Source organism: Saccoglossus kowalevskii, chromosome 5 (assembly GCF_978046115.1).
Source record: "Saccoglossus kowalevskii chromosome 5, keSacKowa6.1, whole genome shotgun sequence".
NCBI lineage: Eukaryota > Metazoa > Hemichordata > Enteropneusta > Harrimaniidae > Saccoglossus > Saccoglossus kowalevskii.
In genome coordinates this window covers 12,363,906-12,376,459 of record NC_140645.1, presented here as the reverse complement: position 1 = coordinate 12,376,459, position 12,554 = coordinate 12,363,906, and the positions used below count along the sequence as shown (strand labels likewise).

The 12,554-nt window shown below is 33.2% G+C and overlaps 1 protein-coding gene across 1 annotated transcript; it reads left to right on the top strand.

Annotated features, from left to right (window-relative positions):
* The first annotated feature begins 807 nt into the window (after positions 1–807).
* On the top strand, positions 808–8,690 carry LOC100372164 (neuronal acetylcholine receptor subunit alpha-10-like). Its single transcript, XM_002734282.3, has 6 exons — positions 808–940; positions 2,399–2,541; positions 3,139–3,183; positions 5,182–5,291; positions 5,429–5,964; positions 8,170–8,690. Exons 1-6 carry the CDS (start codon positions 883–885, stop codon positions 8,601–8,603), a joined length of 1,326 nt encoding a protein of 441 aa, XP_002734328.3. The 5' UTR covers positions 808–882; the 3' UTR covers positions 8,604–8,690.
* The last annotated feature ends 3,864 nt before the right edge of the window (positions 8,691–12,554 follow it).

Sequence of the window (12,554 nt, the reverse complement as noted above, 5' to 3'; positions counted from 1 at the left end):
CAATGTGAATCAAGAAATGGAATTGACTTACCAACCGGCAAACACGAACTCAGGAGTAATAGAATGAAAAAGGAGTACAACATTTCCAATGTTGACTGTCTTTGAATTAAGGTGAAAAGTGAGAGAGCAAGCTTAGCGGACTGACGTAAAACGATTTCGGCAGAATGTATAAATAGCATAAAGAAAACCTACGCTCTAAAGAGGATTAAATTTCATTTCGCGTAAATGAAGACTAAAACATTGCATCTCATGTAAAAATATGTTGCTTATAATTTTGTCTCATTCCTTATATTAGCAATTTTGTCGTGTTCGCCCAAACTCATTTTATAATTTGCTATATATATCTATATACATAAAGCCGGTCGATAGGTGTTTTATAATACACTACACCGAGATATCGCTACAACCACAGATTCTTGACACTTCAGAGGGTAATTTCCTCAGCATTTCGATAAGATGCTGCCTGTTTTTGTGTATATGATTTGCTTGTACCTTTGAGGTAAAAACAAATTCTGGTAAAATTCTAGGGCCTGCTTTGTGGTTGATGTCGTCTGCTGCCGAGTTGAACACGGATATGTTGTTTACATTGCGCATGCTCGAAACTGTAAATAAATAAATAAAATAAACATGCACATGTTACTACATTACCACGCTGTTTCCTTAAATAAAGTAACGTGTTCCAAAATCAGTATTTTTTATAAAACTTTCACCCCAAGCTTTACTCTCTGTGGTTGGGATTATTAGCATCGATACATTAAAAGATAAAAGTATGTTTATCCTATTCACGTCTCTCTAACCTTCGACGTCATTACGCATGCGTACCCAGACGATTGCTTCCATTGCTAAAACACAACGGTCTATTTATTTTAACAGTTCAGGCCAATGGCAATGTTCTATGTTATGGGGTTGTTCCTAATTTTTAATTCTGATTTGTGTTTCGGTGAGTACTAAATCGTCTCAATTTACCTTGTATAAGATAATTTACACAGTTCTTGTTTTGTATGTTATGTATGTTATTCCATCACTTATCGCACAGTACACGTCTTCCATTGTTTGTATAGAACGTAACTATTGCAATTATCTCATATTCTGCTTAGTGTCATGTGAAAACATGACCTGTAGTGTGTTGTTGACATTTAAATATTATTTTACTGGGTTTGTATAGTATCCATGTTATGGTTATTTTAAAATCAAATTGTTATTGAACATAATAATTCAAAAACTGATTCAGAAACAATGAACTTTATGTACATATTGACATAGGCGGTGCAATATTCACTCAAATTGCGAGTAACATTTGACCTGGGAGAAGGGAGCTCATTTACATAAACATTAACATATCATTTTGCTGAATACCATTGTGATCAGATTTCGAATTAAAATACTGAACACTGATGTTCTCCACAACACATGAGATGAATAAAATGACTTAATGCACAGAATGTAGGAGATTCTATTCAGTATTATTATTTTAGTAATCCAGAAAATCCGGTGAAATCCGCTGTACAGTTTTAAACAATGTGACGTAGAACCTGACCTAGCTAATGTCCTTGTAGTATATCAGTTTGGATAATAATAAGTAATATTCGACGAGCAGTAGTGTGGGTAACATATAGTTATTAATAATTAAAATTTGATTGCATTTTATATGAACTACCGACTAATATCTCATTGTTGTGTGTGTATAGTGTCGCTTTCTAAAATTCGAAAATGGTAATTTCAGCTAAATCTAATTATAGCTAAAATTCATTCCGACTGGTAAAATAGTAACAATAGACTAATATACTGGTAGGTAGGAGAACTGTGACGCCGAAAAACTGCGCGTACAGTAGCTTAGTGTTATTTATATATTTTTGAATCATATGCACTATGCATTCAGTAGTGATGCAAATAATACCAATAAATATCGTGATACTAGCGGCGAGGGCGCTTGAGCATATCATATATATGCATGAAGTTGGGGGGGGGGGTTATATCCACTGTGGAAATAATGTTTCCTTTCAATTTAAAGTAGTAAAAATTTGTCAACTGAATGTTGGTTTCGAGACAACATAGACATCCTTCTCACTTTGATGTAAACTCGAGTGCAGAAATGTTAATTCCAGATCAGAATGTGTACGTATTCCATGACAACGGTTAAAAGGTACTTCCCTTAGATGAAGAAATACTATTTATCACTAGTAGCGTTGTTGCGCCATTATGGTCTGCAGATCAAGAGTTTAAATCTTCTCCCTCTGGTTAAACACTAACAGAAGAGTTTCAGTAGTGGTATTCAATGGCCAAATGAACCACTCTCGCACATTTCCAAAACCAACACTTGTTTGTACGTTAGAACCTAGTTTATTTCTCCTTGCAATTACATGCAATATTACATTCTATTTAATAATGTTCTTCTCAGGGTCAAGCTTATATAGAAACAATCAGGATAATCTTATAAATGACCTACTAAACAACTATTTGATATTCATACGACCTGCATTGAATATGACCACTGCAACCGTTATAACTCATCGAATCACTCCGATACAAATTATTAATGTTGTAAGTAAACTTGCCTACACAATATAGTGTTATGAACACAATATAGTGAATCAATCAGTATTTAATTGTTGTTCTGAAAAATCGGGCATTGTTGTTTCATAGGTGTATTGCACGGAAATCGAAATAGAGTGGATTTAGGTTGGAATAATATTTCTCAATCAGTTGGGAAATTTAATATAATGGAAAACGCAGTATTTTTTATGTATATCAGCCTTCACGGCCCAAAGTTGCGAGAATATTTAGAGAATATTTTATAATTATTATTTTCAAACTCAAAACTCAAAATGTTTTGCATATTTATTGTTTTATTCATTTGTTATTTATATGATTTATTGAGAAATATTTAAATTCCACCACAAATTCAGGTGTATATGAAGTTGTAGTTCATTCGTCGACGCGCATCGACGTTAAAGCTATTGACATCAAGTCACATCGCACGGAGAGTTTTTCGCAGATGCGTTTTAATGAATACAAATGAATATTATGTACTCGCATTGCAATTTGATTGTGCATCTATATGTTGATTTCTCGTACCCGAATGTACACGTTCATAAAAAAATATAATCTCATACTTGATTTTTTCTCTCCAATTTTTAGGATGAACCGAATCAGATTCTAACAGTAAAGGTATGGGTGGGGCTGGTAAGTTATATTTTTACTCGTCAACAGTTTTAGCTTGAAGTACTATTCTCAACCCCTGTTCAACTATAAACCTTATTTCCACAACAATAATGTGTATTGGAGAAGGTAAAATATCAAATTTTAATAAAATAAAAGTACATAAACAGGTGCATTTAGCCTTTTATTTATTCTAAATTATTTGATCGGGAAGCTTGACCGTTAAAGTGATTATTTATACTTTGGTAGTTATAAGTATAATTATGTGGTTATTACAATGGAAGTATTCTGCAATAGCAAATAATTAGTAGGTTATCCTTGCAGCAGATAAGTATTCTTGGGGCATATATTATAAAAACTAAATGGCCGAAATAAATAGAATTTCTTTAGGTGTTATCCTATGTCTAATATACTGATCACATTATGCAGATGTTTGCTATTCTGCTCTATCCGAGCATCTATGTCGGGCGCCGTCTAAAATTAACCACCACAATTTATGTATTAGGCCTCATACGGTATATAATACGAATGTGCATGTCTCAAAAAAAACACAAAGCATATAGTTTTATCAACTCAAAAATATGCTCAATTTCAACCGAGGTGAACCCGAAACAATTGTTAATCCAACCATGAACCAATGTTTTGAGTTATTACGAGTGTCTGAGTGCATACTTTGCAGTATCCTCGTAATAACCTTATTATTATATATCATTGGAATGGCCAAATTCAAAACGTTTAGAATAGATTTAGCGAACTTCTTTGTGTGCGGTCCAGTCAAACTCTGGTGGCAGCCATGTTTGTTTTTATTATTAGAGTACGCTTACGCGCATAATCATTCCATATTTGGAATTCGCATTTCCTAATATGTTAGGATGAAAATACCCCGTAAAATACAGCAAAATTACAACACGCTATAATTTAGGGCGTTACGGTGACGAATGTATAATAATACCAAATATTATTATGTAAATATTGTTAAAATGAAAAAAAGAAGTTTGTATACATAGCGTAGCTCACTCTATTGCCAATCGCCGAATGACAAATAAGTATTTCTTTTCAAAAGTCAAATACTTGTAACGGAAGATTCGTAGCTTGTCCCACGGGTTTCTTACAAGGTTAATCACCCACTCTCGCATTCCCTTCAATGTGTAGAGCCTTTAAAAAGCCAAAAGTTTTAAGCATATTTTATTATGCACAGAAGCTATTGACAATTAAACAAATTATTGAAAAAAATGTGCGGTTGATATTTTTTACATTTATGGTTGATGCAGTATGTGATTGACAAACAATCAATATATGGTGCGGTTTGTACGTACTCAAAACATCGGCCCACACCCAACAAATGCAAAAAAACACTTTCCAATTTGTTCATGAACCTGTGTCTTTGTGGTCTTTTTGTGTTTAGTCACGTGTCTTCCACATTAAACGTCTCCCTCACTTGGCAAATTCGGCGTTGAGATTACATTTACCATATGACGCAGTTCAATTTGTGAAATGAATTTTAGTTAGGATAATTCACGAATCATTCACAAATCAATTAATCACTAGTCAATTAATTTCAGACGAATTGTGGATATTTATTTATTGTGGATATATGAGGCATTGTGTAAAATAATTTTGCAATAGTCACGCTACTTTCTAATTACAATAAATTTTAATTAAATGCGAGAGGTTCGAATAGTGCAAGATTCCTGGAGGTGTACCTAATTTCATTTTGTTCTTCTAAGAAATACACACTCACATTACACGCTCTTTCAATTTCAATTCAACGCTTCTCAGCAATACAGTTCACTCTAAGACATCATTGTTTCACTATACCACGTGATTCTCACATCGCGTTTCCTACGCCCACATCGGCTTACATATGCAACATGCTATTTTCTAAAATGCTACCCCCAATTACTATTGGACAAATGTTCGTAATAATGTACGATGCACTGGTGTATTTATGGAATAATAAACAAATACGGCAATGTGGATACGACGAATAAAATGATAAATATAAATGTCCTTTCTTGACAGAGATGGGTAGATGAATGTCTGCGCTGGAATGCATCACACTATGGAGGCCTTAACAGTATAAGCATACCAAGTATTGATATATGGCAACCTGATATAACATTGTTTGGAAGGTAGCTGGTTAAACAAATAATGTGGCGCTAGAATGGACAGATACATATTATTATGATTAAGTGACTCTAATTCATATCGTTGTATCATCCAAACAAATGCACTTAATTGATGACCCAATAATTTTATATTTTTGTAGTATTGACAAGGAATTTGATAGACGCCTATACACAGATGTCCAAGTCAGCTCAGACGGAAGTGTGTACGCACCTCAACCAATGGTTTACAAAGCATCATGCCCGATAGACGCCACCTATTTTCCGTTTGATCAGCAGGAGTGCGTCCTGGAATTTGGATCATGGAGCTACGATGGGTCGGTAATAGACCTTGAAATTAATCCCGCATCCGGGTCCTTGAGTAATTACATACCCAATGGTGAATGGAATCTTATGGGAGTGTCGGTCATAAAGCACGCGGTGTACTACACTTGCTGCCCACAACCCTATCCTCATATTACGTACACTTTTGTCATGCAACGTCGGCCTTTGTTTTATATATTCACCATACTCATGCCAGTTACTCTCATGTTTTTTTTCATTCTCGTCGGATTCTACCTGCCTACGCAATGCCGAGAGAGAATGACTATATTTGTCACTGGTATGCTGGCAGCAATAATGTTTCTGTCCCTAGCAACTAAATATCTACCTTCTACGTCTGATTCCATGTCTTATATGCGTAAGTTGATGTACTTGAGATAATTAATGCATGGAAGGGTGGGGTGACGTATTGAAATTGATGAATTCGAAATATTGGAATATGATAATTTTAATGTCTGCTTTGAAGTTGCTGTACATTAAACCACTATTTATTGTCTAGATTGTGAAATAAGTATATTCGATTGTTTATTCGACTTGTAATTACATTCGTAAACTTGTGGCCGTATGTACTTTGGCCGATGACGTCCAAACTTTAGAAATGCCTTATACATCCCAGGAAACATATGCACATACATTTGCCTTGTTATTCGATTGAAGCTAGCATAAAGATGACCATTCAACCATGTATATATTTATAAATGTTATATCTGACGTTATTGAAATTTAGTTACCTGTGTACTGTGTTCGTTTCATGGTCCAATTTAGAGCAACATAAATGCTGCTAATCTAGTGTCGGAAATCATCAAAATAAAGAGTTACTACAATTTTAGAACCGTATCTCGGCCATGTAGGGATATACTTTGTTTGTGTATATATATTGAACATTATCCGAGCTTGGTGTACGGCATCTCTCAGATCGCATTTAAATGACCGAATGGCGACCTTTTAGTTTTAAAAAATGTTGTTCTATTACTTCAGTTCAGTTAAGTTCAAAGCAAACTTTATACATAGCTAATTTATTTTTAAAATTATCAATCAAAATGACTTACTGATGCTATTTGAGCTTGCTATTGCATGACAGTTATGTTTCGTTTTATGTTTCTCTTTTTTTCAATAACTAACATCATTTGTAAACTTTGAACCGGACTACGTAATAATTGTGTTCGTGAGTGATTGTAATTTTGTTTATTATTGTTTGGAACTATAGACTACAAGTAACCAATCATTACTCGAGCTAATTTGTTAAGTTCTGTGCAATTAAGCATTTTCGAAATCGACAATTTATGCAGTAACGTAAATCTCAAAACTTTGATTGGTTCACGCGTATACGTAGAACACCAATTGCAATTCTCACAATGTTTTTGTACACTCACCATAGAATTGTTCTTTGCTTAGCGTTTATTCATCTCAAGAGGTGAATTTAATTGCCACTCCATTAGTTATTTCTCATATTCTGAATTATAAACAAGTGTTCCGGAATGACAAAGCATGTCATATTATTGAAAATTTATAGATATTTTTGCAAATATAAATAAATATAACCACCGAAACCTAATCTGCGTAAGCTGTTTAATAATCTTAGCATGTGCCGGTATCTGTTTAAACAATACATTAAGGTAGAGATGCATGTTTGTGGGCACTTGAGAGTGAATTTTTTTTTCTTTGCTTTTTATTATCCAAACAGTCTTGGCTATGGACTGTTAACATTTTGTAGAATATTGAATAGTGGAACATACTCAAAAAACGATTTTAAAATTTAGATAACAGGTGCAAACATTCTCTCTTTTGAATGCTTAGCAAGATTTAGCAAGACTGTACATAAATAATAAAAAAGAAACGTGGTGAAAAAAAGAAATGACGGGATCTCCATATTATGCACTATATTTAACTTTAACAAAACGATAATACATTTAAATTTGGAACTGTTACAGCCATTTTAATTACGAGCATTAGCAAACTTCTTACTGAGTGAATTGTTATGCAAATTAGCAATTATCTCAGCTTCTTATTTGAGCACATCCCAGAATTTTAAAACAAAATAGCTCCTAGACGCTTTAACCTTTTGTTTTGAAATTTTCACAAATGATTGACAATGCATTTATCTTCAAAACGCCGTCGGGGCATTGCTTTTTGTTGAACATTGGGCTGCTGCCCTGCAAAATTGACAACTGGTAGACAGTTTTCAAGACGGCGCTTTCTTCATAGTAAACAGATGTACCCACAAAACAATTTTGACAGGAAACAGAAGAATGGTTTAGGAGCTAATTTTTTTTAAATCACTTTTGACCAAAAAAGCACATTTTTGTGCATATTTCAAACTACAGTGTCCATAACAAAAAAATACTAAAATAATTTTAAAATTCATACAATAAGCTTTCCGAAAATATATAGTTTTGTGGACAAGAGAGGGCATCATGGTTTCCTAATTAACTAATTAAAATACCTGTCAGGTAAACTACATCTCTACCTTAAATGAACTTGTCATACATTTCTGTACGGAATTGACTAGAGAAATGTGGTTTACATACTTTAATAAACCTTATTATTCTTCTTTGTTTCACAGAAAAATACATGTTGACTACTATCGGACTGTCGGCATTATCTTCAGTTCTTACTGGATTTTCCGTAAATTTACATTATCAGACATGCGACGCTGCACCAGTTCCAGGATGGCTACGAACTTTTGTATTTAAATATCTGGCTGTTATAGTTTTGATGCCTGGTACTGCAAATAAATATTTGAATGTGACAGACTATTCGAAACACGTCGAAGGTAAAGAAGACCACCGAAACGACAATATGATTAGTAGAATGACTCGAAACACTACTATAATGAACAAGTTCAACAGAAATCGACATCGCGCTTTTGAGTGGCAGATAGTGGCTAGAGTGTTCGACAGATTATTTCTCTTCTGCTATCTGTTTGGATATACATTTTTTACCGTGGGTCTATTTTTATATTTATATAATAGTGGTACGAGATTTGTCTATCACTAAATAAATACTATTGGTATTACTGAGTAATTAGTTCTCGTGCATGATATAGAAGAGCGTTCTGAATAAAGTTGATATTTATATATGGAATCGTATTCGCCTTTGTTTAATCACAGACAGTGTTAAGATAAGCTTCTAAAAGAGGAGTTGCTTATAGTACGCTAAAATAATGAGACTATTTTTCTATGTATAAAATTATTTCCAAAACTGTTTTTCCTTTAGTCAGTTTCACGCTATGTTGTATCGACCGTGCAATAATAATACCACCAATACCACCCAATAGATCTACTAAGAATGACCATACTTGAAGTGAATTAAACAAAGTGTATTCTCGAGTAATTTGTCTGACAACTAAACGATAATTTTCGAGTTTCATTACAGTGAACAAATTTAATTATTTTAATTTAAGTCTTAAACATATGACTCACCTGATTATCATACCAAGATATCAAAGTTTACAGCTGACATTCATGATTGTGATTGTAAGTTAATCCAATATGTACGTACATACATTCTAAGATTAAGGAAAGTCAACACACGTACCATTACTGCACTAATCAGCTTTAAAATTCATTTTCCGTCTACTATAAAAGCCTTACAAGTGAATAAACTTTTAAAATAAAATCGAAAAACAAATTTCCAAATAAATGCTTTTTTATTATCGATATTATTAGAACACTGCACGTTACTAGGATTCCAAAGCACCGGCCAACGCCTATGTGTCTCTATAGAATACAACGATTGATTCTAACAATAAACAGAATGTCTGAAATGTGGATTTTACAGAGAACACTAAAGTAAAGATATACGCGCATTACATTTGTTAACAAGTTAAAAACATCAACATTAAGCATATATTACATTTTCAACGAAAAAAAAAACAAAACGAAGTAAGATTAAAACATACAAAAATAATTTCCAAATTCTTAGTCATTTATGGATGAACAAGAACACTACTACTGGAAAATAGTACACAACGAAGCAACGACAGACAATATACACGCAGAAAACAATCCGACACAACAAAGATTATACGATAAATGTTTTGAAGAGTGAGCATACTCTATTCTTCATGTAGAATCCATTCTGTGCCATAACTGATTACACTCTATAAGTATTTTTTTTGTAATAGGATAAACCTTACATTTTGATTACAACAAAGCTCTATGCAAAGTACAAAAGTCTCTATAGTACGACATTGAGCAATTCGTTTGATCGGCTTTTTATTTCATGGATTTTTGCTGCGATTTTTCATTTGATAAGAAACTATACCAACTCATGCATTAACTATTTATATTATTCTTAAATGATATAGCAAAAAGTCCATAGGTTGGAGGTCCTACAATGTATCTCCTCTACAAATGTCCCATTCTCTCCTATTTTTTCGTTTTAGGATCTTATTTTAGGATTTTATTTAATTATTATCTCTGAATTGATTTGAAAAAAATCCCCATAGACAACCAAAAGTTACCAAATGCATGTCAAAAAATGGCTTTGATGTACAAGATTTTAATAAATATCGAATTAGCTCGGAATTTGTGCCCTACTTCCGAAAAGTAAAACTATTTTCACCTTTTCATCCAATTTGTTGATGCTTCAATTATAATCGCTTTGACTTCCCATACAATTAACCCGACTTTTCAATGAACTTAAACTTCTGTTGCTTTCCAACTTTTACAAATGTACACCTACCAATTATGTCTTTTAAAATTTCGAGCTACAGCGATTAATACGGATAAGTACATCGATGTTGAATTTACTGGTCTATAATTTTATTCATAAAGGGTTTTGTATGACATTTGATACGCTATTATCAAACGATTGATAATACCTAACTAAGCAACATTTGGGTGCCCTATATACTACTGATTTTCAAATTTGTGTAATTATATTAACTATGGAGAACGTGAAATACAAACGCAAATTAGTATGAGGAGCAGTTGTATCATGTCCACATGCAGTATATTGAAACGTTGTAGGAGCTTTGCAAGTTTGAATATCCCATTTTTTAATTGACAGCTGTGAATACCTGTCATTGTATCCACATACTATGTTTTTTTTAAAAAAATATATTCCCTACAGTTGAAATTACTTTGATGGATATATAACAAAATTATACGATTACACCGACTTTTCAAACTTAAATAAGTATATGAAGTATGAGCAATCTAACCACTTAGCCTAGAAGGGTAGTCGAATTTCAATTTTTAACTGATGTTAAATCACTGCACCGTCAACACGTGGCATAAAAGTTCATACTTTTATGGATGAACAAGAACACTACTACTGTAAAATAGTACACAATGAAGCACCGACAAAGTCGATATATAGACATTCGTTGTATTAGTAAATTTGTATTTGGTTTCTTGTTAACAAGTCGCATCAAAGAGATGTATTTTAACAGAGCTCATCACCGGCAAACTATACATTTACTCGACGCATGGACCGGTAGCTCATTGGGCGCCACATAGCCACGAATAGTTCAATTGGAGCTGCTAAACAACACAACCCTAATTATATGACTAATTCAAGCCACTGCTATAATATTTACAGTAACTGTATTTCATGCAATACATAAACTTGGAAACAAATGGTTTGAAAAAAGTATTCTGTAAGTTGTAGGATATTATGTAATTGCAAGACCATGGGTAAATTATTCTGTATACAACAGGTAAACATCACCTGGGAGGTACGGGATATTCGTTCGACTGATTGCATACTAATCGTAATTGGTACGGTAGTTTGGTTCCTGTTTACGAGAAATTTGGGTATTCGTTCGTGATTGGGAAGTTCTTTACAATTTTAAACCCCCCAAACAAATTTCTTTTCTGAGGTGGTCCTCGTAATATAAGTCCACCCCTTAATTTTCTCGATATTACATTTCCAGACCCCTGGGCGTATACACGGGAAAGTACGGTATATAACGTTGGAGTTATTTACCAACTTTAAATACACAACTTCGCATGCGCAGACACTGAAGACATTGAAATCTCAATAATGTGCACACTAATTTGCATCAAGAAATGAGGTTACTAATGTAATCCTCGCTATTTACAATACAACTTCTTAAAGAAGATCATGTCTGTATTTCAAAATGTTTAATGTTAATTCAGAGTAAAAATGAAAATGTGTAATATCCTACCATTATATATACCTAATTATTGTAGTTGCAATATAAACCAAAAAATAGCTTAATATGATCTCTTTTATTGGCAACTATCAACCCGAATACACATCCCATTGGTAAATAGATTCCATACGAAACTGCTTAAAATCTATAAAACTAATAAATGCATTGCATACATAAAATAATGTCTTTGAAAAATTTATTGTAGGTGAAATAAAACTGTAGTTTGTTCATTTTGATAACTGTATATGATACATCTCTCTCATTGATAGACTACTAAGTACTGTAAAGTCGTTTGTTGTTTGTATTTTTTGATGCACACTGAGATTGATATGAGTGTTACTATTTATAGAAACTATCCTTTCAATCACATTAGTGTAACGCTTGACGAAATAGAATGAAGTAGGATAGTGCCCCCCAATCAGTATTACAGTTCTGGACTAACAACATCGACCGACATGTTTCGTTCTCTCAAACGGCATTTGTAGTGCATTTCAACATCAAAAGAAAACACATACACTATAGATATACGATATACGATTTAATTCACATTACGACACTAAAGAAATCATCGATTTCAAGTCTAAGAACTACAGTGAACAAGCGGGGATGTAGTCAACTTCTTTTGTTGTACTGTGAAAGAAAATAAAGAAAAAAGTAAGCATTTTACTCAATTACAAATTAAAAAAAATCATAATAGAACATTCCCATAAATCGTTCCTTCAGTGAAATGTAATTTATCGTTGCACCAAAATGACTTATATTGGTGAATCAATGTCATTTAAATTGACTCCTGTATCGTTGTGTAGTCATTAGTCATTTGTCAT